The sequence below is a fragment of the Danio rerio genome, chromosome 5 (assembly GCF_052040795.2).
Source record: "Danio rerio strain M-AB ecotype USA chromosome 5, GRCz13ab, whole genome shotgun sequence".
Lineage (NCBI taxonomy): Eukaryota > Metazoa > Chordata > Actinopteri > Cypriniformes > Danionidae > Danio > Danio rerio.
In genome coordinates, this window is record NC_141025.1 from 4,762,302 (window position 1) to 4,790,251 (window position 27,950).

The window sequence follows — 27,950 nt, forward strand, 5'->3', positions numbered from 1 at the left end:
CGGCTCAGTTGGTGTTTCTGTGTGGAGTTTGCATGTTCTCCCTGTGTTCGCGTGGGTTTCCTCCGGGTGCTCTGGTTTCCCCCACTGTCCAAACACATGTGGTACATGCTGGTGGGTTTCTCAGAGATGGGTTGCGGCTGAAAGGGCATCCGCTGTGTAAAAAACGTGCTGAATAAGTTGGTGGTTAATTCCACTGTGGCGACCCCGGATTAACAAAGGGACTAAGCCGACAAGAAAATGAATGAATAAATATTACAAAAAGTTATATCTATTCATTTAACCTAACAACTGTAATCCTTAGAACATCGATGTGCTTCTCGCGATCTGTTCTCTTGCTCATCCACTCTCATGTCTCACGGAGCAACTATGAATAGGCGATTAGTCTCGCGAAGCTTCCGTCAGTGGTCATAGGGTTGGATGAGACACTAGTCACAGAAGCTCAAAACACTGTGTGACAATACAGAAACTTTCTGTACTGCCCCTATTTTGTGTTCACTTCGTTTGTCACTGCCTTTTATAATGAGTTCATCCCCATTGGATGCTAAAACCAATTACGATGATGTAAAATTATATAAAAGGGTTTTTTTTTTCTTCTGAGAGAGAGTTCTGAACTCCAGTGTGGGAGTGGTGTTTGCGTCACCAAGTTGCGTTGCGGGTGTGGCTCTGCCTGGGTCTGAGGAAGCAGAGGAAGAGATGCGGCGATGCTCAAGTTTTCACTGACTTGTCCTTCATAGCCACCGTAATACCAAGTTTCCTGGTAATTGCTGACGAGTGCCAGTATTACGTTACCTTCGTGTTGCAAAGTTACCGGTGTCGATGTGTTAGGACACCTCCGAAAACGGCTGCCTGTTCATCATTTCTGTCCGTTCTGCCAAGTCACCTGCGAGCCAGTGAACTGCTGACGTGTAACCTCCTGACACCACCACTGCAAGCCTCTTGGGTCAGTTTCACTCATACACTTACATACATACATTCTTCACCTAAGCTCCCTTTATTTTCATTTAATTAGAGATTTGAGAAAATTGAAAAGTTTTGTTTATTTATTTCTTGGTGTATTTGTTGTTGTTTTATGAGGGGAATCTTGTTTTGGGTTACTTATATACATTGGTTGCAACAATGAAAGCATTACTTGCGCGGGTCATGCCAATAAACTGTGTAAACAGAGGTTGCACCACATCTTTATATATTTTAGCTGCTGTGTTGGGTGTGCACATGCATCTCTTCTGCGTGTAAAACACTGTTAAATCGTGAACAAACATTTGCGGTTTATGAGATCAGCCAGATTGGCGAGTACCGATCGAGTCATAAAATGTGATTATCGGCCGATATCGATCTCTAGGTGATCGATCGAAGCATCCCTAGTTTCTAGAAAATAAAAGAAGACCGAAAGACTAATTGTGAAATGTGTATTTATTGTTTAATGAATATTAATAGAGGAAATACACGTTTTGAAGGGTGTTTACAATGTTTAGAGTACTAGGATACAGAAGATATTTGTATGTCTTTGTTATTTGGGTCACATTCATCAGTCATTTTCAGTTTCTACAAATAAATCTAATTTTGGTGGAGCAGTGGATGTCATTGAGTTTCCCAGTATATGATATATGCCCACAATCCTCTCCTTCCTCTCCCAGACCGTGGTTTTTCCAGTCATCTGGCTGGCCTTGATTCCAGCGTCTAAAAGAATGACAGCAAATGTAACTCCATCTGCATGTAATATATATTATCCGGCATCCCATTCCATCTGAAGGTCATTTCATGTCATGTATTTAATTATGAACCAACAGCAATCCTTAAAGTCCACTATTTATCTAAAGAATCAGACGTTTTGTTCATATATAAACATGAATGTAAATGTATCAACAATAAACATGTAAATGTGGTGCCATCTTGAGGTCAGAATTTGCATACAAGCACCTCATGTAATACATGTATTCCTCAAGGGTTTGATTAATTGACTTTTATTAGTGTGCTCTCTCAGATATGGCTGTTAATTATTTCTTACACAAAAATAAAGATAAAGGTCTAAATTATATGCCATCTTGACCCAAAACTTGTAGACAAACACTTGATGATGCTATATGTTAATTACTGGGAGATTTAGAGCAAAGCATTTTATGCAATCTAAAGGAGGAAATTTCTAATAAAGTGGCCGGTGAGTATATCCTGTATATATTCTGTAGAAATTAACCTTAGAGATTGTGGAGAAGTGGGGGACTATGTTCACATATTAAGGGAATGTCCCAAAATATAAGTGTATTGGCAGGAGGTTAACAGGGACATTAAAAAAGTTTTAGGATATGACATACAGTACCAATGCACCCAGTATTTTTTCTGCTTGATGGCTTCCCCCCTGATCAATTCAGCAAGTCTCACCTATTTGCACTACATATATTATTAATAACAGCTAGGAAAATAATTACAGTGAACTGGATGAAGACCCGCCAACCTACTTTAACAGAATGGACACAGAGGTTGAAACAGATATATATATATTTGAGAAAATGACTGCAGATTTGCTGCTGAAATCAGACTTTTTCTAACAGACCTGGGGCCTCATGTGCTAAGACTTGCGTGGAATTCATACTAAAACGTTGCTTACGCACAAAGCTGTAAATGTGCATACGCAGAAAAAAATTCAGATGTATGAAACACTGCGTACGCCGAATCTCACGCATATTCTTTTGTACATCTGAATGAAGGTGAAACTGAGCGCAACATGCACGAGCACAAAACCCCTCCCTGCCTCCTCCCCTGTATAAATATGCTAATGACTCTACTTTGGCAAAACCCAACGAAAAAGCAAAGGCAAAGCAGGCAAAAAGAGAAACTTTGAACAGAATGTGAATTGGAGGTGCTGCTTTCGGAGGTAGACCGGAGGAAAGCGGTGTTATTTGCAAATTTGTTTGAATTAACAACAAAAGAAAAAAATAGAGTGGGAGAGTTTAGCTGATGCGGTTAACACAGTCGGGTCTGAACATCGCACTGTAGAGTTAAAAGTGAAATAGTATGATTTATAGGTGTAAAATGTTGCTGCATCTGTAACAGTCTTAGTGGCGCAGCTCGTAAGACACATTTCAACATGTTTTGACACGTTCGAGCATGAACTCGGTTCGATTCCAGCGTCTGATGAACTCTCTTCTTTTTTCCCCTGCTACATATCAGATTTTGCCCACTATTTATCATGAGAAATACAAATAGGAATCATCTATAAGTTTGTGCATCATGTTTTATTTGCACATTTATTGAATGGAAATGTTTCTGATTCACGCATGCAAATTCATCTTCAGATAGTGTCTTTATAGCAATGTGTGTGCGGTAGATAGCTTTGATTATATTGGGAAAACAGGCGACCGCTGCAAATTGTGCTTTAATGTTTAGCTGGTCAACTGTATGGTATGGAAACCTTATATACCTGCTAGATGAACCCGTCTCATACAGCTGCCATTGCACGGCTCAGACACTTTGTAAAGAGCATTTTAACACAACTGCCTCTAGGAGTCGCCAATGGAAATAAAACAGACACGCACAAAAAATGTGCGTACGCCAGCCATAAAGCTGGCGTGGAGCTGCGCACATTCCCACGTTCAGTTCATTGTTAGTAAATCCAAACATGAGCGATTCTGAGCGTGAAACCTGGCGTACGCAAAGTTTTTCTGCGTACGCAGCGTTGATACATGAGGCCCCAGGGCATTAATCGAAACATACTTACTTGATCTTTGAAAGGCTTTCAGGGGCTTTGTCTTTGTCGTAATTATTGACTTTATATTGGAGTGTATTTATTTATTTGTTTACCCCCCCCTCCCCTCGTGTTTTTTTTGTTTTTTTAAGCTGTCACTACTATCAATTATTATAATTTATATCTATTATTATTTTCTATCTATTTGTTTCCTTTTTTGTGATTGTAAACATTCTGAGTAAATGTTATTTGTATACTATGTTTATAAAAACTTAAATAAAAACACAGTTAAAAAAAATATATATATATCCTTAAAGGGACAGTTCATCCAAAAATGAAAATGTACTCACTATTTACTCCCTCTAAGATGGTTCCAACTTCTGTTGGAACTGATAAATAAGGGACTTAGCTAAAGGGAAATTAACGAATGAACAATATGGGAAAATGCTGAAGTGAAAATGCATCAGTTATCTCACTCTTTGTTGATGCTGTAAGGAGTTTCATCAACCCATCTCCACTGGCCCGTGTTCTGATCTGTGAGGCCGACCCAGTAGTGTTTGGGGATGGTGTGATTTTTCAGAAATGACTAAAAGAAACACAGAAACTGAGAATGAGTGGAAAAAAATGAAATCAAAATGGTAGAGTTGAAGTCAGAATTATTAGCCCTCCTGATTTATTAGCCCTTCTGTATATTTCCCCCCAGTTTTTGTTAAACATGAAGGATTTCTTCAGCACATTTCTTATCATAGTTTTAATAACTCATCTCTAATAACTGATTTATTTTGTCTTTGTCATGATGACAGCACATAATACTTGACTAGATATTCTTCAAGATACTAGTATACAGCTTAAAGTGACATTTAAAGGCTTAACTAGGTTAATTAGGGTAAAGTTAGGGTAATTAGGCAAGTCATTGTTTAACAGTGGTTTGTTCTGTAGACGATCCAAAACAAAATATTGCTAAAGGGGGCTAATAATATTGACCTTAAAATGGCTTTAAAACTGCTTTTATTCTAGCCAAAATAAAACAAATAAGACTTTTTCCAGAAGAAAAAAATATTATAGGAAATACTGTGAAAAACTCCTTAATCTGTTAAACATCATTTAAGAAATATTTGATAAAAATTCACACGAGGGCGAATGATTGTGACTTGAACTGTGTGTGTGTTTAGCTGTTACTCACCCACTCCTCATTGTCATCTTGTATTTTCAGGAGTGACGCTTCCTGTTGTTTGCAGTAATCTCGGGCTTCAGACCAGCTGACTTGAGTTTCAGAAAAAAAGAAACAGCTGCTTTTATACACAATCCAGCCAGATTTACAGCTTTTCACAGGAACATCTGTGTCGGAGAGGAAGACAAGGTAAGAAAGTGAGCAGTTACTTTAAAAATCACTGAGTAAATTTGTAGTTTTTTAATAGTTTATTGTTTTTATACCTTTTTATTTTTGTTCAGTTTTAGTAATTCTGTTCAGTTTTAGTTTTAGTTCTATAGATGTGTATTTAAAAGTATTTTTTATATTAATTTAATTTATATAAAACAGTTTTTAATATATTTTATTTAAGTAAAGCTTTGAGTACAGTAAATAGCTTTAGTCTAATTGTTTAGATTAGTATAATAATCTTGAAAGAAGATTAAAACTAGGGCTGAAACTTATTTAATATTTAATAATTAAATTATTTGATTTAAAGGTTTAAGACACCCTTGAGTACTTTTTTTGAGATGTTAACAGATTTGTGTGTGTTGAGCATCACTTAAGACAACGTTAGCGGCTGTCAGCTTTAATTGTGGAGAAAACTGGGTAATTTTGAGCTTTTTTCAGCTAATTTCAGCTTTCCTTTAACGTTACGCTGCTAAGCAACATAAGGCACCGAATGGCGACGCAGCACACATCGTGTGAGCCTCAGTTCGGTCATAGCAAATCGTGGTTCATCCAGTGTGATACCTAATTCCTCACCAGCGCTTCCCTCACAGAAGACTTTACCTCAGCGGCCCGGTTCTGTGTGCGTGAGAAAAGTCTCCGCCACAGACTTGTGGGCTCTGCTGCTGCAGACCCACAGAGATGCGCGGGACACCTGCTCTGACTTTAGCTTTGAGAAGAGCGCGAGGACACACGGAAAAAAAGCCTTTTAGTAAATAGACTGACCCAGCTCATTATTTAGAGTGACAACACATCCTCTTTATCCCGGACATGTCCTCTATTTGGGACTTAAACATTGCATTCAGCCAAGATTTCTAAATCCCCGGAAATGTCCCGGATTCTGCTTTCTATAACTTTCTATAACTTTAAATCCCAATCTCTCAGCAGCACCAAGACTAGAGAGGGAGCAGATTTGACCTGTCAGGGGTGCACATGGATAGTAGGAGTGAAATAGTGGATTTATTATTCTTTATTTCATTTTTTTACTTGAACACTCTGTCATGTAAAATGCTAAACATTTTTGTTGTTTTAATTGTCTGTTAAATAAGAATAAGAAATCATTGTGTTGCTGAGGGCTATTACAGTTTAAAAGAAAGAATGGTATTACTTTGGGGCAGAAGGAACATTTAACTAGAGGCATTCCCATGTTTACCTCTTCTTTAAAAAGCCCAGAAAGATAGCATGCTCTGATAAACAGTGTCAGCTTTGCACATCAGTTTGCAGTTCTCTTTATTTACATTGTCGTATTTTTCCCATGTGGGAAGTAAGGTGGAATCTGTGCAAATATTATGCAAATATAATAAATTTTGATGAATAAAAATATTCTTAAAAGTCACATTATTTCATGTGCTTTGGAGAAAAGGTGTGTTTCAATCTAGCCTCTGCAAGTATATTTGTTAAAGATAATATGTGCAATATATATTATTATAAAATTAATAAGGTTTGGGAACATTGATACAGCCATAATCTTCTTATGATACAAACACAGATGAAATAGCTCTGATCATGTAAATGTTTGTACTAACCATACTGCACATTTTTATTAACTTAACAATAACTTAAGATTTTTCAGCTCAACTGGATCAAAAATTCATCCAGAAGCTGTGTGTGAAATTGAAACTTTGGACACTGAACCTTTAGCAGCTGTTCAATTAACAATATTTTTCTTAAGTTCCTGCTCTCAGCTGTTTCTACCATTTGCTGATGGTAAAAAAGGAATAACTGAAGTGACCTTTAATTAGCATTTTGCACTTTAAAAATGTATTTTTGTTTATTCAATTAAGATATTTTTCAGGGTCTTAATATTTATTCTTTAATTCTTTATATATATATATATATATATATATATATATATATATATATATATATATATATATATATATATATTCTTATGTAAAAGGTTTACATTTATGCAACCAATAGTTAATAAACTGGTTGTTTTTTCCATACTTACTGTTGCAGACTTTTGTTCTCAGTTTGATCTAGCCTTTCATATATTCGACTCAACGAAATAGGTAAAGTATTCATAAATTGTGCTGATATTGGATTTATATCATTATCGGTTCGTACTGATGGCTGCAATATCGGTATCGTATCGGAACTTAAAATGTTGTATCGGGACATCCCTAGACAGGAGTGGGAATTACAGCTACAGATTACAAAAGATCAACCTCAGCATAATCTGTCAAAATGACGGATCACCATCAGATTTTTCCGTCACTGCTGAAAAAAATCCATCAATGACGGAAAATATTCAGTTAACGCGACCTCTAAAATATATATATATATATATATATATGCTTAGTTTGTTTAAATTGTCTACAGATATTTATTTGTTATTTATTTTTAGTTTTTTTAAATGTACATACTTATTTAAAATAAATATTTAAAATATTTATATGCCAGTGTAAAACAAGACTAGAATGAGGATTATATTCAAAATCTTTCCAGAATTATATTCATTTGAATTTGGATATTGCTTTTGCACGCTTGCACCAAAATGGGTGTTAACAGAATAAGTGAAATAAATAAAGGCAGATTTTTTTGTTGTTGCAATTTTCAATACAATAGTGCTGCATACCAGCTGTTTTGGCACTCGCATTGGACATCAGCCCCTTCAGAGCATTCAGGATTCTCTCTTCTGAATAATAATAAAAAAAGACAACAAGAACACACATCAGACCTAAAAAAGTGCAACGCAGTAAATGTCATTACTATTGTACAATGTAATGAATAAAGTCATGAGTAGCATGTAGATCTGTTAAATCTATGCATTCAGTGCAGTTTTATTTCTGAAGTAAATACTTATTGAGCTGAAAATGAATTAATATAGATAAATATGACTATTATAGTGCTACTAAGTGCTGTTCTGTATAGTGAATGTATAACTCACCAGAGCTCTGCTGTTTTGAGGAAAGAGCTGCGATGGATGAAGAGAGATCTGACACTGAACTCTTCAGTTCATTCAGTGAGCTTGATAGAGAATCTTTTACATTAAAAAAACATACAAATCAGATATATCACCATTACTATGTGCATAGGTGTATACAGTGGTGTTTTAATTGAGGCTTTAATAACAGTAGATAAACCTTAAAACAGTAAGCTTTAATAATTAGCTGACTTTAGTTAACATGAACTAAAATATGTAAAGCTTTATTGATAATTTCTACATTTGCTATTACAAGTTTAATTTAATAAACCTTAGATAACATGAACTGAAAGGATCTGTGCTTTTTATGTACTAGTGTTAATTAATATTAATAGATAATGCAACTAAAGTGTTGCTCATTGTTGATGTTAATGCATTATGGAAGGGGTAATGTACATCTAAATATTGTACACGCTGAATAAACCCAGACAGGTTTATCAGCTGCTGTAGTATAAGACTAGCTGGAAAACAACCCGCTAGACTGAAAAAAGTGTTGCATGCAGAATTGTTGCAAACAGTTTATTTGTGTTGAATTTAAACAAACAAATTAAGTTTAATAATGTTCAAGTTAATTTGTTTGTTTAAATTCAACCCAAATAAATGGTTTACAAACACTTAACGTAAAAAAAAATTGAGTAAATCCAAGGAATCATCTTTAAATAAATTTTTTCAGTATACTTATTATATATATTGAACTGTTAAAGGGTTTAAAATAAGTATACTTAACAACAAAGTGTATACTAAGTGTATAAATTATACTAAAAAGTGGGCCAATTTAGTCCCACTTGCAAGTACGCTTATGTAATACTTATTAGATGTTGTCTTGATGCAGGATGCTTTGGAAAAATCATTAGTGTGAAATACACTATACAAACAAACTTCAATTGAATCGAATGATGTGTAATTAACTATATATTTCAACATTACATAAGTATACTTCATAAACTTCCGCGAAAAACTGGCCCTCTTTTTAGTCTATAAAGGTATACTTTTAAATGTACTTAAGTGTAGCATTACTAAACTTCAAGTGCACAGATAGTCAACAGTTGCATTTTTTATTTGTACTGTAAGTGAACTTATTACTAGGCCCACACGGAATCTGCACGTGCAGAAATCCACAGATTTACACAGATTTTAGATCATTCAATCTATTTTATTTACTTTATTTTACTTTATTTATTCTATTTTAAATGTGTAAATAAATATTTATTCAGTTTTTATATTAATTTCAGGACTATTGTTGAAAATGTTTATATGGTTTATGTACAATACAGTATTTAAAGTCATATGTTATATCTTTTAGTAGATACAGGGGGGGATAAGTGTTAAACATGTCACCTTTTTTCTCTGAAAGCATATCTCTGAAGGTGCTGCTGACTAGAAATTTTCAACCAGATGTTGGTAACAACCAAAGAAATCCATAAAAGCAAAGAAAACAAATCTAATTCGTTTATAAATGAAGTTATGCATTAATAAAAGGAAATGACGCAGAGAAAAAGGTTCAAACACATGAAGAAAGGGAGGTGTAGTTCGGCAGTGAAAGCCCAGACAGCAGCTGAAAGAGAGGGTGCTCGCTGCAGAGCCATTTGAGGAGAGCTGAGCTCCAGCAAGGGGGAGCATGAGCTGTCGCTCTTCCTCCTGTAAGCTGTTTTGCGTACAGCAACCCCACCCCTAACCCTACCCCCTGTGACATCACTCGTAGAAGAAGTGCGAAAAAGGTGGAGCTCAAGCTTAAGCTCCCCCTTGCTGGAGCTCAGCTCTCCTCAAATGGCTCTGCAGCGAGCACCACTTGAGCTGAAATCTCACAGTACTTCAGCAATCCTCTGTCCTTCCTCAGTGTAAATAAATATATGCTGCTTCAGTTCAACATCTGCATTAGCAGGAGGATGAAGATGAAGCCAGAGTGGACATTTCAGCCAAAACACAGCCAAGGAGACTCTCAAATGCTTTCAGCGTAAGAAAATCAAGCTGTTCAATGGCCCAGCCAATCGCCTGACTCCAATCCGATAGACAATACAAAATCAAGCTCAGATTTGATAGACAAGACCCACAGAACCATCAAGATCTTGACACTCTGTTGAAGTCTGTGAGAAACTCACACCTGAGCAACTCATGTGACTTCACTCTCCATATGAGAGGCGTCTTTAAGCTGCCGTCACCAGAAATGTTTCAGTAGTTCAGTGCTTTCTCCTTGTGCCATTCCATTGTTATTATTACATGAATTTTTTTGTATTGTTTTATTTTTATATGTATATTGTTTGGGTTTTTACCAAAGCCTGGTTCAATTCCATGTCAACAGCTCCTTTAGAAATAGCATTCCCAGGAAAAAAAAAACAAGATGTATTCAATACTTATTTCCCCAGCTGTATATAAAATCAGACACTGACTTTGTTTAACAAACAAGTGGATCTAATTGGATTTGTTTTTAGTTACTAAACTCTCAATATTATTCTGCATAAATACCAGGATTCAACGCTAAGGATTTTTTCTACTGGCCCGATCGGACCAGTGGTTCAGATTTTTACTTGCCCTGCCAATATTTTCACTGGCCCCACCACGAAAAAGTTAGTAGCTATTTCTTAGCCACAAATTTAAAAAATAATGTTTGTCAATCTAGAATCTAAATATAAAAATGTTAATGTATTCATTCATTTTCTTGTCGGCTTAGTCTCTTGATTTATCCGGGGTCGCCACAGCGGAATGCACCGCCAACTTATCCAGCAAGTTTTTATGTAGCGGATGCCCTTCCAGCTGCAACCCATCTCTGGGAAACATCCACACACACTCATACACTACGGACAATTTAGCCTACCCAATTCACCTGTACCGCATGTCTTTGGACTGTGGGGGAAACCGGAGCACCCGGAGGAAACCCACGCGAAGGCAGGGAGAACATGCAAACTCCACACAGAAATCTGAAAACTGAATCGAGATTCGAACCAGCGACCCAGCGACATTCTTGCTGTGAGGCGACAGCACTGCCTCGCCGTTAATTAATGTATACTGAGCACAATTCAAAGAGTTATGCAAACAAAATAAGCGGTATGGAAAATGTGCAGGTATTTTATTGCAAAACAAAAGTGGCTGACCTGCCAAACTGAAGACAAACTGTACAAAACATCACTTCTTTTTTTTTTTTTTAGTCGTGGTGTACCCTCGCAATGTCTGCTTTAAAGAAGTTAAAAACAAATGTTTTCTTTTTGCTTCATCATTTTATGTTGCCGTTTCTTCGCTGTATTGGAATTGTTGTTATGGAAAAAATAACGTGCTCGCAACATCCAATCAGATAAGAGGAACCAAAAAGCAATATAGTGCTTACGACATCACAGAGAAGGTAGCACTTGAAGGCTTAAAAACCCAAACTGTTTCTCGATTCTCGATTTGTTTTTGCACGCAATTGACATAGTCGCAGGCAAATTAAACTTTAGTGATGTAACCCACTTGCTCTGTGGGGTTACAGTGACAACGCAGCATTGGCCCAATCGGGCCAGTAATGATCCTGTCTACTGTCCCGAGCATCTCACATGCTGGCCCCGGGCCATCGGGCAGTCCTTATCGTTGAGCCCTGAATACACAGATTTTGTACAAAATAAAACTAAAAAAACTAAAAATACACAGTAAATATTCTCTGAGATTTTGTCTGGCCCTGCTTATGAGAGTTTTTTTAATAAATGTCCCCTTTTCAATCCACAGATTTACTGATGTAATATTTCCTCACCTGTTTCACTGAGTTTGGACGTCAGCGCTGATACTGCAGAGCTCAAGCTGTTCATCAAGCTCTTCACTTCCTGCTGCTCCACTGTGGATCAGAAAAGGGTGAGTAGATCAATCTCAATTTCCAAGACTTGACGGGAAAATTATTAACACTTGTGTGAAAATGTTATTTCTTTAAAAAAATTCCCAAGTGTTGTTTAATGGAGAGAAGATTTTTTTCAACACATTATTAACGTGATAATTTAAATAACTAATTTTTTTAGCCTTTGCCATGATGACAGCACATAATATCTAAAACTGATATTCTGTACACTGCATTATTTAATATGTATTTTTGCTGACTTACACATTTAACGTAAGTTCTACTCACTGGCGGCTGATAGTTGAGAGGAAAGAGCTGTGACGGATGAAGTGAGATCTGATGCTGAACTCTTCAGTTCACTCATTGAGCTCGACAGAGAATCTTTAACATAAGACAAAAACATGAATAGAGCATAAAACAATTACTAAATGAAAATCTATAACAATGTTCCGTCACAATGTTATGGCCAAGATGACTTAAATACTTAACATGATTTAACTTAGAAAGTTACTTCTAAAAGATCAATAAAGTGTCTAGAATTTATATTTTGTTAACACTACATTCAAGAGTTCACACTTAGCTGATGATTGGTAATAAGCTAGTTTGGCATGCTGTCCCGGGAGAGAGCCCCGAGCTCATGAGAGCCTCGAGCCCGGGGCTCCCTCCCGTTGCAGGGTGAGAGGGGAGTTTGAGCTCAGGTAGATCTCGAGAACCCCCCCTCCTGCTGCGTGAGGGTTGCTAAGGTGATGCGTTGCTGACAGAATAGAATCGAATTTGGTGCTAATTTGGTTTAGTCAATTTACTTAAGTGTCATGTTTTTGGGAGTGTGGGAGGAAACCGGAGGACCTGGGGAAAACCCACGCAAGCACGGGGAGAACATGAACTCCACACGAAAATGCTGACCGTTTGGGTAAATGCCCAAACCGGAGGCATTTTCCTGTGAGGCCGCAGTGCTAGCCACTGGGCCGCCGTGCTGCCCTGTAGACAAAAGAGGAGGCGAAGGGGTGGAAGGGGGGATTCTTCAAGACGAAGATGACTAAAGGTAAGGTGTTTGGTTATTTATACTTGGTTAGGAATAGTCTGATTGGTGGTTCGTACATTAGCTTGACTCGGGGCCAGCCGTGTCAATCATAAGCACATGATCCTCTCGAAATTAGTTTATGAATAAACTTCACTTAGTTAAATAATGAAAATAGTCTAATATTTTAATTTTGAATAATATACCACTCTAATCTGTAAATCCTACGGTACATTTCCTACTTAAGTTTTTTTTTTTTGCCTTGTATCTAGTCCAAGTATCCAAATAAATAAAATTATTATGTCTAGAGGTATTTCCTAGACAAGAAAAATTATTGTCTTGTTTTAAAAAAACAAAACACACAAGTCGAAATTTGATTAGTTTTTTCTTTTTTAATATTTAAACAAGCTAAATCTCCCAGTGGTGTAAGCCGGCAGCTAGCTCTCTGTAACTTGCTTTTAACACCATGTAGCTGTTTTTGTTGCCTGTGCCTTTAATGCTGGTTCTCCCCGCCCTCCGTTTCCACGTGCCGGTCAGAGTGTGCCTCAGTCTACGCCTTGACTGCGTCAGATATCAGACAGACATGAAGGAAGCAGATCTCACGTAACGTTTGTGAGAAATACTACAGTAAGAACATTCCCAATGATTATTTGATGTATTTGTTGTGGAGGTAATTCAAGACTTTTTGCAATGATGAGTCACACACAATGTCGTTACAAATTGCACGCACACACACAGAGACACACATGCACACACACATGCACACACCGTGTTTAACTTTACACTGTTTTTGCACAGCAAATGTGACAGGATACACATTAATATTCACTGCTGTATGGACATCTGTTATGTTAATATACAAAATAAACCTGATTTAACGTCCACAAAGCGGGATTGAAGACTCTTCTTTTATAATTGTACTGACACGCGGCTGTGATGATGATGGAGTAAATCTGAAGTAAATTGCTGTAATTCATTACAAACATGCGCTGTTTTAAAAACGTGTTAAACTTGTTAATCTCACTCTTGATCACATTTGATGATGATTGATGATCACAGAGAGCTGAACAGATCTTTTAATCCCGGTTGCTTTCCACGTCCTGTCTTGTTGATATGATTATACGCGTTACTACAGAGAAATGTTAATAGGCTGCTGTCAATCAATTCGGTGGGCGGGAAACTGCACTCCTACGTCACGTTGCAGTGTGTCTCAAAATGGGAGGGGTTTGGATCCTATTTTAATATCAGAAATGTAAAAAAATAGACTTATTGTCTATATTACCCCAATATGACTGTGAACACACTATGCCTACACACAATTCTGTCCATAGACAGAAAGGACAGAAAGCTTGCAAAGGATAATTTTCATCATAGGTGCCTTTTAAGGATAAACTCACTTATATTTTTCAACCCAAGCTCATTCTGAAAACGTAGTCCCATGGACTTTTCTGGAGACCGCGAAATACGTCCCGGGAGGTATGGCTGCATTTCATTTTTTTTAAGCGAACGCTACGGGGCGGTGTGACGCCGTTCCCTTTCGCGCTTGCCGGCTGACCGCTTACCTCCGTGTGGAGGGCTTTCCCGCCTTAATCAGTTTGTCCGGTCAGCTCATCGTGTGCGTCGGCGGACTTCAGATGCAGAGAGGAGGAGTTGACAAAGGCATCCGGGGAAGAGCGGTTCCAAAAATCAGGTAAGACAAAAACAGAATCCAAAAAAAAAAGTGAACGAGTTCATAACAGGGTGAGAACGTGGTGAAATCCAAAAAAAGTGGTAAAAAAAAAACAGACGGACGAGGGCTTTTCTTTTTCTATGCGGCTTTTCTAAATTATTGCTCGGGTTTAGGGAAGTGAGCGGGCGGGCGGGTCAATCGATAAAACTGGTTGGGTTCAGGGAAGGAGGAGGGTGGGTCAGCCGATTGTCCGGTTGCGCAGTCAATCATTCGGTCAGTCAGACAGCGGCCTCTGGTGGGTAAACACGAGAACAGCGCGGGCGTTAACGGCACTCGCGGGAGACATTCGAGATACGAAAAAGCGCACACATCGGCTTCTCGCGGATTCGCGAAAACAAAAACTGCACAAATACGTACCTCCCGGGACGTATTTTGCTGTCTCCAGAAACGTCCGCTGGATGATGTTTTCAGAATGAGCCTGGGTTGATATTTTTACTTGTCCACAAAATACCTTTTGATTAAAGAGTTTTTAGATATTTGGACAAGAAACAAGACAAAACCTCCAAGTTAAAAAAAAAAAAAACTTTTCCTGGAGTCTAAACTGAAAGTTAAATTCGGTTAATTTATATTTTTATTTATTATATATTTATTGTTTTTTTTTGTTTTGTTTTTTTTTACAAAAGTTTAGCATTGTATCTGCTAACAGTATTTATTGAGTGTAAGCTAACATGAAATAACAATAAGCATTTGCATTTATATTAATACATATTTAAGAATACTGCAGTAAATGCATGGATATTAAAATGGGAATTGTTTATCAATTTAATTTTTGTTACAGATATTTAAGCTTTTTAAGATGTTTAATTGTTGTTTTTATGCTTTTCTCTCACCCAAGTCACGTTGCTTGTTTTGTTGATCAGACTGTACGGCTGATTTCAGGCTTTCCAGTGATCTTTCTGTATCAGCCTGTTTCTCCTTCTGATCATTAACTGGAAGAAAAGATTAATACATCTTTAATTTCCCTCTTTAATTGACAAATAACAATGATGTGGTGGTTCAGACCTGCATTGTTCAGTGCTGATACTGCAGAACTCAAACTGTTGATCAAACTCTTCACTTCAGTAGTATGAGACACGTCCTGCTCTGTGAACGTGAAGAAGTGAATATTCTGCATTTAATGGACCGTTATTGCATCGAGTGCTGCATAAACAGTTAAAGAAGACCTAATATGCATCTTTTGACTAGATGTAAAATAAGTCTGATGTCCCAGTGGAGTTTCAGCTACAGATAATGCTTTATAGCCCTCTGAAACTGACCCTTTTAGGCTTTGATCCTCTAATTGTGCTGTTTTGGGGACTGTCGCTTTAAATTCAAATGAGATTGGGCTCTTTTTTTAAAAGAGGGCGGGGCTACAAATGCCTGTGTGTCAGCATAGTGGCAGATTCAAAAACAAGACTTAACGTTATCTGGGTGAAAAACAGAAAATGTGAGCGTCAGAATGCGTCAGTCTATGGAGACTCCTGTCGCTGATCAGTTGTGCTTCATCTAAAACTCCACATTTATAATCCTCTTAGTCTATGCTGTATCTTTACAGCTCAAACTATCTAATGGCTAATGAACAACTGCTTGTCGGTAAAGTCTAGATCGGATATGCGGCCGGCCAGAAGTGCGATATGCACATTAATAAAGCAGCATTTTTTTTATGACACTGTATAACAATAATTAAAATTTTTACAGTACTGTGAGGGTTGGGTTTAGGGTTGGGGTGGGGGTAGGCGTTAAAAAATAAATTTTATTGGGTAATTTAATAGATAATGTCTCAGCCAGAGCCGACGCCGCCGCTAGCGCCTCAGCCGCCGCCGCCGCCGCCTGAGTTTCCCGAGTGGTCGCCGCCGCCGCCTGAGCTTCCTGAGTGGTCGCCACCGCCTGAGCTTCCCGAGTGGTCGCCGCCGCCGCCTGAGCTTCCTGAGTGGTCGCCACCGCCTGAGCTTCCCGAGTGGTCGCCGCCGCCACCTGAGCTTCCCGAGTGGTCGCCGCCGCCTGAGCTTCCCGAGTGGTCGCCGCCGCCGCCTGAGCTTCCCGAGTGGCCGCTGTCACCGCCTGAGCTTCCCGAGTGTCCGTCGCTGCCTGAGCTACCCGAACGGCCACAGCTCCTCGCCCTGTCGGCGCCATCCAGACAGCTCACTCAGCCGGCATCATCCAGACTCCTCGCCTTGCCGATCCCAACCCGGCTCCTCGCCTTGTCGGCTCCCTACAAGCCTCCAACTCTGCCGGCTGCTCCAAGTCCTTCGCTGCCACACGATCCAGGACCACTGCAGCTCCACTCTCCGGGTCTTCCGCAGCTCCAGTCTCCAGGCCCTCCGCAGCTCCACGCCCCAGGTACGCCCCAGCTGCATGGTCCTGGCCCTCCAACCCTCCCCCTGTTCCGCCTCCGCTACGCCTCCCGCCTGAACAGTAGTGGAGTGTCTGGAATCCACTCCTAGAGGGGAGGCTATGTCACAACCAGCGATCGCTCCCCAGAGGATCGCTGGTTCTCACACGAACTCAGGACTTCATTTCCGCATTACCCAGGACTACACATTCATACATGCACTGCTCCCAAACACGCATGTCTGCTCACTCATGTATCCTGATTGCAAGCACCAGCTGAGCCTTGTTCACAGACTGATTACATCCCATTCATAAGCCACTCTCTCAAGCCACCAGTTTGCCGAGTCTTGTTTTCCCAGTGTGACAATACAACGCGTTTCTCTGTCTTGTTTCTCCGTGTCTAGACCCTAGCCTTGTATCCCAGTTATCCTGTTTAGCCGCCTGCCTTTTGACCTTCTGCCTGTTTATATCGACTACGATTCTGGACTGCCTGTATATACCTGTTTGCACCTGATGACCTTTGCTTGCCTGACGTTTGAATAAACTGCATAGTGGATCTTACCTCCTGTGGTCTCCTGTCACTCCACCCCAGTCCTGGTTACAGATAACATAACTAATACTCGGTACAACTACAGTTTTTACATTACTGTGACAGTTGGGTTTAGGTAGGGGTGGGGGTAGACGTTAATAAAATACAACAAATGAGAAATTTAATAAATAATAGAAATAATTTGTGTTAACTTCCGGCCGCAAACGTATCCGCTCTAGCAACAACCCTGCTTCTCACTCAGGGCTGTTTATGCTAATGAGGGAGAGCTGGTCATTAGTGGGCGGGGCTTTCCCCCTCTGAATACACTACAAAGGGAGAATTTCAATCAAAGTGTTTTTTTCAGACTGTTTTCATCAAGTCTGGTGATAAAAAACTGAATTAATAATTTTTTACCATTAGAGACTGACTATATTCACACTCTGCTGCCACACAACTGTCTTTAAAGCTCCTATAAAAAGGATTTTTGCATGATAGGTCCTCTTTAGTGTAAGTTCTACTCACTGGTGGCTGATAGTTTAGAGGAAAGGGCTGCGACTGATGAAGTGAGATCTGATACTGAACTCTTCATTTCAATCATTGAGCTCGACAGAGAATCTTGAACAGACAAAAAACCATTAATACAGTCAGCAAGATCATTGAGGGCATATACTGTGATTTTACTAAGAACAGATGTAGAGTTGCATCGTCAATTATCATATAAGATTGTATTATTGCAGTGGTAAGGTTTCATTTTTTAAGCTTATATTATTAGTTTACATTAAATATCATTCATTCATTTTTCTTCGGCTTAGTCTCTATTTCAGAGATCGCCATAGCGGAATGAACTGCCAACTATTCTGGCATATGTTTTACGCAGCAAATGCCCTTCGAGCTGCAAACCAGTATTGGGAAGCACTCATTCACACACACACACACACACTCATACAATATGGCAATTTTTTTAAATTCCCCTATAGCGCATGTGTTTGGACTGTGGGGGAAACCGGAGCACCCAGAGGAAACCCACGGCAACACGGGGAGAACATGCAAACTCCACACAGAAATGACAACTGACCCACCTGGGACTCGAACCAGCAACTTTCTTGCTGTGATGCGACAGTGCTAACCCCTGAGCCACCATGTCCATGTCCATTAAATATCAATAGAAACGTTTTTTAATTTACTCTCTGATATGAGATGAAATAATCAGGGGCGTAGATTTAGGGTGGACGGTGGGGACGTGTCCCCACCAATATCCACAAACTACCGAAATGTCCCCACCAATAATTTAATTCACTTAAAAACATTGCGCTGTCAGTATAAACTTAGACATGCTGAAAGGGTTAAATCACGTTCTCTCCTCGAGTCGCACCGCCCCCAAACACATGTGAACATTGTGATTGGCTGTGCTTTTCCCTGCTGTCATGCGAGTGGCTGCTTTCAGATCATAGTTATAAACAGTCACAGATATAAACAGCGCCAAAACAACTGCGCGCCGTGCGCGGGGGGAATTTCCCGATGTGTGAGGTGTGTGCCTTGCACAAGTGAGGATGGAGGTAGCAAGAAGAGGTGGACATAAAGAGCTATTTCCAACGAAAAGTGTAAGTCACATAAACTCAAGTTCTCTACTGAAGGAGTCCATCATGATAATGCTGTTATGCTAGTGTTTTCACCGCTTTTACGTTCAGTCTAATGTTAAAGCAGACTAGTCTGTAAACAATATTCCCTGAAAACTAACTGCAGAATAAACACCTAAATGTAAACATATATGACCCTGCCAGTTCTCCTAATTTGTTAGAGTAACATCTCCAGTTTTGGTTGAAACAATTTGTCAGAAAAACTACAGCCTGTGCTCCATCTTTTAATAATACTATGAGACATGTTTAATTTGTACGAAAAATGAACGAAAGTCTTTATTAAACTCTCTCTTAATCAGTTAATAAACATTATTTTAACATTACACGTTCAGGCCTGTAGCCAGCTTATTGAAACGGGTTATTTGTTTTCTGAAAAACTGAACCTTTTTGCAGTTATTCACCTGATTTTTTCTGTTTAATTAAGGTATAAATAATACATTTTAGTGACATATTAAGAACTATTTTTTGCTGGATAATCTTGTTGGATAGTTCTTACAACTACACTTTTTGATGTACCAAAACTATTTCCTACCATTTTGTCAAATTGCTTTATTTACACATTTAAACTGTAAGTTTTATTACAGTTTTATAAATAATAAAAATACTTTGAACTAGAAATTAGGACTTTAAATTCTTAGAATAAAGAAATGAAGATCAGTAAAGATGCCAAAACCTCTAAATGCCATGTAAAATGAGCATTTTTCTCAGCCTTGTATATTTATGTTCAGTTATTTCACTTTAAAGACAATGAAAAGAACGTATTTGTCACTATAAAAGTAAAATCACTGAGTCCACACACAGGAGTTGGAGAAAAATGCTCATTTTAGAAGAAAATATTCAATGGCATTTAGAGGTTTTGCATCTAAACTCTTCACATATGTAAATATACTTATTTTTAAAATACAATTTTTTTATCATAATTTTCTTTGGGAAATCTGTTAAAACTTGATTTAAATTAAAAACTGAAGCCTATAGGCAAATGACAAACTGGCCAGCGCATTCAACCTTCCTCAGTGAAAATTTGTCCATTTGAATAATAAGATAAATTCAAACATAATAATAATAATCCAACTTTTGGTCTTTCAAACCACATGACCCCCCTTGGCTACACGCATGACTATTTAATTTTACTTAATAAATTGTAAGAAGAGGGGATTACTTAATACATTTTATTAGCAGTTAAATAATAAATAGTAACCTATAAAATATATATATATTATATATATATATATATATATATATATATATATATATATATATATGTATATAAATAAAAACAATATTCATTTTTGGCGGGGGTGACTCATCCCCTGTCCCCACCGATGTCAAGCGCAAACCTACGCCCTTGGAAATAATAATTATAATTATTTAATAATACAGTATACTAGATCAGCAAGATCAATGTCAATGAGGACTAGGTGAATAACGCTATAAAACTTGCTAAAAAAAATACTGGGTTATTGTAACCTAATGTTGGGTCAAATATGAACAAACCTAACCGGGGTTTGGGTTCCGTTTTTCAAATAAGTGAAGTTTATTTCTAAACTAATTTCGAGAGGATCACATGTTTATGATTGACATGGCCGGTCCTGCATTAGCCAATTTATGATTCACCAATTAGACGGTTCCTAAGCCACTATAAATACCCTGAGTTCCATACCAAAGCCATCTTCATTTTGAAGAATCTTCCCTTCCACCCCTACTCCTCCTCCTCCTTTCCTAGATGGGAGGCACGGTGGCCCAGTGGTTAGCACTGTTGCCTCACAGCAATAACGTCACTGGTTCTAGTGTTTACCAAGCCAGCTGACGTTTCTGTGCGGAGTTTACACGTTCTCGTGCTCACGTGGGTTTTCCCCGGATTCCCCGATTTCCTTCCATTATCAAAAATATGCAACTTAAGTTAATTGACTAATCCAAATCGGCAATCCAAAAGAGCAGTCACTATCTGTTCATTAACTACTACAGCAGGGGAGTTCTCGAGATCTACCTGAGCTCAAACTCCCCGCTAGCCTTGCAAATGGGAGGGAGCCCCGGGCTCGAGGATCTTATGAGCTCAGGGCTCTCTCCTGGGACAGCATGCCAAACAAGCTTCATAATCAATCATCAGCTAAGTGTGAACTCTTGAAACCTAAATCAATCCAACTTTTGGGTTTGTCCACATAACTCTTTAGGCAGGCATGTCCAGACTTGGTCCTGGAGAGCCGGTGTCCAGTTTAGTTCCTAACCCAAACACACACCTGGGCTAGCTAATTAAGCTCTTACTAGGCTTTCTAGAAATACCCTTACAGGTGTGTTGAGGCAAGTTAGAGCTAAAATCTGAAGGACACCGGCCCTCCAGGACCGAGTTTAGACACTCCTGTCTTTAGGAGTCACTTTCTCTTCCTAGGGCGACATGGTGGCTCAGTGGTTAGCACTGTCACTTCACAGCAAGAAGGCCTCTGGTTCAGGGTCTGGCTGGGTCAGTTGGCATTTCTGTGTGGAGTTTGCATGTTATCCCCGTGTTGGCGTGGGTTTCCTCCGGGTGCTCCAGTTTCCCCCACAGTCCAAACACATGCGCTATAGAGGAATAGAAACTAAATTGGCCGTGGTGTATGAGTGTTTACCGTAAGTTGGTGGTTCATTCCGCTGATAAATAAAGGAACTAAGCCAAGGGAAATGACTTCATATTCCTATTCCCAATAATATTCTGTACAAATGTCTCCAATAAGACAATAAACGTGATGACACTTTAATTTGGTTGAATTTAGGATTCAGCTTTTTTGAGCACACATGCATTCAATAATCTCTATTGAAGTTGCATTGGATTTTGAGTATATATTTCATTCCCTTTGTTTTCATGGGGTGCCAAAATGTGAAACTTATTGAAAATTCATAGCTATTTCATGTTTGTGTCGTACCAAAGTCAGATTGCTTGCTTTGCAGGTCAGACTGTAGAGAAGTAACAGATGATTGCAGACTCTCTAATGTATTTTTAATTTCAGCCCGCTTCTGGTCCTGGTTGCTGACTTAAAACAAATATTTGATGGTTAAACGATCACAGATATAAGAGTTTATTGTTAATATTGTTTTATTTTGTGTTGTCTTTTTATATAAAATAGTTTTGCAGACCTGATGCATCGATTTTGGATGCGAGCGCTGATACTGCAGAACTCAAGCTCTTCACTTCAGCGTTGGTCAGATCCTGCTGGCGCTCTGTTGGAAAATAAATCGACAGAAGCACACTGCTGTTTCATGGTACGAAAATACTTTAAATTGCATTCATGTGTTGTTCTAGAGCAGTGCTTCTCAAATGTTTTTCATCAAGTACCACCTTAGAAAAAAGTTTTCTTTGCTAGTACCACCATAATGAGCAATATTGAAATACAGTAGCGTATTAGGTCCAGTAAAGCAGCTAAAGCTCTGTACAGTTAAAAAGAGGCATATTAGTTCCTAATATTAGGAACGTTTAAATTAAAATGTGCTTTTAAAAGTTAAAAATGGAAGGTTACTGTTCTTAAAAATAAAAATAAAAAAACTCCTGGTTTATCAGCACCTGGAAATGTTGCCTGGACCTCATAAATATAGGCTTTATGTCATCATACTCATATATAAATCATTTTTGATCATTTATTTAAATGTATGTAGCATGTACTTATGACATATTTGATTCATCTGCGTACCACTAGAAGGCAGCCCACGTACCACTAGTGGTACACGTACCACAGTTTGAGAACCACTGTTCTAGAGGACTTAAAAGCACATTATAATAGAAAACCTCACCCATCTTCTGTAGGTTTTCCTTCTGCTTGGATGTGATTGAACTCAATGAAGAGGTAAGATTGGTCATCCAGGCCTGAATATCAAACATCCCTTTTTCATCTTATGTGATGAAGATAGAAAAAAAAAAGTAACTTTCACTCTTTTTTTATGAGGAAAAACACTTAATATATATTATTTGGCTTCCTGAATATATGTGCACATTCAAAAATGAGTGTGTAAGTGCAGTGCTCAGCATAAATGAGTAAACCCTCTTTTGAAAATGTATATTTTTATCAATTCCTCAGTTAAAACATCCATTAATTTCTAGTGCATTTAAAAAAACAGTTTTATTGATGTTAAATCCATTAAAATAAGAGTTTGGCCACCTATATTTTTAAATGATGTATTCTGCTAGCTAAACTGAGTACTTCTTTAAATTGGAAAATTGTGTGTACAGCAATGTACTGGACGTTGGCTGAAAGACATGATTACAGACACGACAACGGTAAAGATAATCTATATATTAAGAGATAAATACAAGATTTTTGAGGGAGTTTGGGAACCTTTCAAATTGTTTCTAAAATGTGGTGGAGTTGGAAATGTGTTGATAGATGAATAAGAAAATAGCTCATGAATATTGATGTAAAATACTGTAAAAAAAGTTATTTTTACTTATGTATTATCTGAAGTGTGAAGTTAAAATGCAATAAAAAAACTGAAATAATACATTTAAATTCATTCATTTTCTTTTCGGCTTAGTCTATTAATTAATTAGCTGTCACCACAGCGGAATGAACCGACAACTTATCCAGCATATGTTTTACAGTTTACTGCAACCCATCACTAGGAAGCACCCATAAATACTCATTCACACACACACACTACGGCCAATTTAGCTTATTCAATTCCTCTATAGTGCATGTGCTTGGGATGTGGGGGAAACCGAAGCACCCTGTGGAAACCCACACCAACACGAGGAGAACATGCAAACTCCAAACAGAAATGCCAACTGACCCAGCCGGGGCTCAAACCAGCGACCTTCTTGCTGTGAGGCGACAGTGCTACCCACTGACCCACTGTCACGCTATATACATTTAAAATCGAATTAGTTATTGCAAAAAAATCTCAATTTAATCGAACAAAATTGTATATTTTTTAAATTTTTCACTTGATTTTTCTTGTTTATTACAATTTTATGTAATATTTTTCCTTAAGAAATTAATTTGGGTGTGCTAATTTTTGGACACTGTCGCCTCTCAGCAAGAAGGTTGCTGGTTTGAGTCCCGGCAGGGTCAGTTGGCATTTCTGTGTGGAGTTTGCATGTTCTCACCGTGTTGAGGTTTCCTCCGGGTGCTCTGGTTTCCCCTATAGTCCAAACACATGCGCTATAGGGGAATTGAATTAGCGAAACTGCCTGTATTGTGAGAGTGTAAGTGTGTATGGGTGTTTCCCAGTGATGGGTTGCAGTTGGAAGGGCATCTAATGTGTAAAACATATGGCGGTAAGTTGGCGGTGGCGAATAAAGGGACTAAGCCGAAAGAAAATGAAATTGCCCGTTGTGTGTGTTTGTGTGTGTGTGTGTGTGTGTGTGTGTGTGGGTGTCTGCTGGGTAAGCTGCGTAAAACTTATGCTGGAATAGTTGGCGGTTCATTCCGCTGTGGCAACTTGTGAAATAAAGACTAAGCCAAATGAAAATGAATGAATGAATAATTTTTGAACTGTGATTTTTTTATTTTTTGTTAGACTAGTGTCAGTTTTGTCTTTGGTATTGGCTAATCTAATGTATATGCACAAATATAATATTGTAAAACATCCTGTAGAAAATAGTAGTTTAAAAGAGATCTGTGAAGGGTGTACTCATTTATGCTGCGCACTGTATATAGGTGAAAAAAAAATCATTGTCTTTTTTTACAGAACAAATATGTAAATATTCTTTAATCAAAGTCCATTAACTGAAACAAACAAAGTGCTTTATTAAGTTGTTTAAAATGTATCAAAATGAAGATAATTCATACTCTAAATTAGACTGGAAAATATCTGCCAGTGTGGTAAGAAAAATCTAATTTTTTATTAGAATTCTGACCCAATTTTTAAGCATAAAATGACTTGCTTTTTAGATGTGTTTCAGTAGATAGGATGTTTGAGAATTTATTAAATTAAAAAAAATAATTAATTCATTAAAAAAGTCGAAAATGGGACAAAACTACAAAAAATAAATAATATAAAATAATAATAATATATATATATATATATTTATTTAATTTTTTTATATATGTAAAAAGACTTCAAGATCTCACCAGTTGTCTGTAAATGTGAGCTGATTGAAGTTATATTAGAAGTATGGCTGTATATCCAACTCTCCAGCTCTGAAAACTTTCTTTGCTGATGCAGCACTGTGAAAATAAAATCTATATTATATAATACATATTAAAAATAATATTTAACCAGTAAATAGCACCGTTGTATATAAATACTCTGCAGTTTAAACAATATTTAGGTTTTTGCATTGCATTTTCATTACATTCAAGGAGAAATAAACATATTTGTATGCTGTTTAATCCACTCACAGTTGACCAAAGTCATGACCATGAAAATAAACACGCAGACTGCTGCGAGAAACACAAGGATGCTGTTTTTTCTCCTGTATTGATGACCTGCACAAAATAAAACACAATGAGAGGGTTTTATTACAACATCATATTCATTTTATTTTATTTTAATTTGGTGCTTTTCACATCAAACTTTCAGTAATACACTTTTATAATATAAGTATTACTATACTTCATATATACAATCATTTGGGGAAGCAATACATTTAATTTAAAGTGAAACGAAAGTTACTTTCTATCATTTTACTATTCCAGGAGGAACAATGTCAACCCACATTAAAATACTACAGTAATTTATAGTAAATACTATATTATTTTTTAACCATACTATAGTAAAGTACTTGATTCTATTGTTGCTATGATAATTTAACATGTATAGTAATATAAACAAATGACCCAATAGTGGTGTTTTCTACAACTATAGGGTACATCACACCACACCAGTTTACTGTAGTAAAAACTAAAGTAAATTACAGTTCGTTCAATAATTTTCCTTCGGCTTAGTCTATTTTTGAGGTCGCCACAGCAGAGTGAACCGCCAACTATTCCAGCGTAAGTTTTAGGCATTGTATGCCCTTCCAGCCACAACCCAGTTCTATGACACACCCATACACTGGAGCACCCTGAGGAAACGCACGCCAACACAGGGAGAACATGCAAACTTCACACAGAAATGCCAACTGGCCCAGCGAAGACTCGAACTAGCGACCTTCTTGCTGTGAGGCCACCGTGCCCAGTTTATCAGTTCACTATAGTCAATACTACAGTATGCTGGAGCAGGGGCGTTGCTAGGGTCGAAAGGGATAAGGGGCCCAAAAGACCCAACACCCCCCCCCCCCCCCCCCCAAAAAATTGATCTACTCTAATTTTATTATTAGGATTAGAGATGGTTTAATGATAAATAAATGGTTTTTGAGTCTATAACAATAAATTGTGAAGCTTTGTGACTTGTAACACCAAAAAGGAAAAAAATTGATAAATTACCCACTTCTTATTTACTATTCTGTTATGAGCCATATCATGCCCCTTGAGCCTCCTATCTCCTCTCCTGATTTGTAGTTTCTGTTTGTTTTTTGAAAATAAAAATTTCTGCATGTCTTTAAATCTGAAAATATGATTTATTTTATAGACCACGTTGTTATCCAATGTGATACAAAGCTACACACACGTTTATTTGGACAGAGTGATTAACTGAGGTGTAGTGTTGTCAAGATACTGGAATTTCTAAATTCAATACCTCACAAAATATTGATATTCAATGGGCTTTTTTTAAAAAACAATTGTATCAAAAATAGTACAAAAAAATAAAGATTTAAATGCTAGAAATGTGTTTACTTCAAATTTCTTTAGAGGGAGATTTTTAGTTTTCCTCAAAATAGGTTGATGTGGGCATTGTAGCACTTTGAACGCATGTAATGCCTGTTTCATTCACACGTGAGCAGAAATTCCATATATGCCTCACAAAAGTTGTAGAATATTCCAGGAAAACCCTCATATTATGGATGAAGGAATCCAGCTATTGCTGGATCACACTGTGATTTAACTATTACAGAAACAGATGTGACTGGCTATATCATATCTAGATAAAGATGTCTAGATATAGATATATATATATATATATATATATATATATATATATATATATATATATATATATATATATATATATATATATATATATATATATATATATATATATATATCTATATCATATCTAGAAAGCAAGTACAATTTACATTTTTCTGACTAATTCGCATGTATTTACATTAATGTGCAGCACATTTTATTGATTACCTATTACCTACAGTTATGTTATTTCACCAAAACTACACACATTTTCTGCTGTAAAAACAAATATTAAGCTTCATCTGTAACTTAGCTAGAACTATTCAGTTTTGCGAAACAGTTGTATTATTACCTCATCAGCTTCAGCTGCTCAAAATAATGAATGATGTGCAGTGGCGGAATATTTTTAAACCATGTGACAACAGAGCCACTCCCACCTGCCGGTAGAAACAGGTACTGCTGAATAGATTACTTTTTAAATACCCGACACAAACGCTGCTTTAGGTAGAATACCCGTGATATACACGTGTTAATTGTCAGAACTTTGATAACAAAATAAATGTTATACAACCTATTTTTATTTAAGTGCAACAATACATCAGGGGCTTAAGCCCCCAAAGCCCCCATCCCCCCCCCCTCCCTCGCAACGCCCCTGTGCTGGAGCATACATTAAGAAAGTGTTGTGAATACTATAATAAACACAGTATTACACTTTACTATAGTATGGTTTAAAAACACTGAATTATTTACCATAAATTACGATTGCGTTTCTTTCATGTGGGAGTGTGGATTTACCACAAACTAAAAGACTCAAACACATTGATTACTTCACATATTAGAGATGACACATTTTAGTATTATTAAATCTACCAAACCTTTGCGAAAGGACATCTTCTCTTCAGATTCCAAGTCCATTTCCATGATGTTTTCAGAGCTACCATTTTTCTCATATTGCATCATGAGTGCACCCTGTGCAGTTGCTTACTTCCTAGT

General features: G+C 37.6%; 1 protein-coding gene and 1 long non-coding RNA gene across 3 annotated transcripts in view; one reads left to right on the forward strand and one right to left on the reverse strand.

Annotated features, from left to right (window-relative positions):
• Positions 1-3,090, forward strand: part of LOC147843792 (uncharacterized) — a 1,319,745-nt gene extending 1,316,655 nt beyond the window's left edge. The window contains exon 3 of the long non-coding RNA XR_015490947.1: positions 826-3,090. This is a non-coding gene — a long non-coding RNA (uncharacterized LOC147843792). The remainder of the gene's footprint in view (positions 1-825) is intronic.
• asgr1c.1 (asialoglycoprotein receptor 1c, tandem duplicate 1) lies at positions 1,396-27,950 on the reverse strand. Of its 2 annotated transcripts, none has more exons than XM_087253225.1 (16): positions 27,833-27,950; positions 25,350-25,436; positions 25,080-25,175; positions 22,804-22,902; positions 22,153-22,236; positions 21,942-22,049; positions 17,930-18,022; positions 15,571-15,651; positions 15,399-15,497; positions 12,110-12,202; positions 11,744-11,824; positions 7,990-8,082; positions 7,678-7,737; positions 4,863-4,942; positions 4,156-4,265; positions 1,396-1,677 (listed from the first exon to the last, which is right to left on the reverse strand). In XM_087253225.1, the coding sequence occupies exons 1-16, from the start codon at positions 27,915-27,917 to the stop codon at positions 1,536-1,538; spliced, it is 1,491 nt and encodes a 496-aa protein (XP_087109351.1). In that variant the 5' UTR covers positions 27,918-27,950; the 3' UTR covers positions 1,396-1,535. The 2 variants fall into 2 exon arrangements, with proteins under 2 accessions (XP_087109351.1, XP_087109350.1); XM_087253224.1 differs by having other exon boundaries at positions 4,863-5,017.

What these genes read in the sequence shown, in the direction of transcription:
- asgr1c.1 (XM_087253224.1), bottom strand. Translation starts at nt 27,917, where the DNA reads ATGATGCAATATGAGAAAAATGGTAGCTCTGAAAACATCATGGAAATG. An exon ending in GGAAAACCTACAGAAGATGG is followed by an intron (nt 22,237 to 22,803) that starts GTGAGGTTTTCT and finishes ATTTTCCAACAG; the next exon opens with AGCGCCAGCAGGATCTGACC. An exon ending in ATCAGCACTGAACAATGCAG is followed by an intron (nt 15,498 to 15,570) that starts GTCTGAACCACC and finishes CTTTTCTTCCAG; the next exon opens with TTAATGATCAGAAGGAGAAA.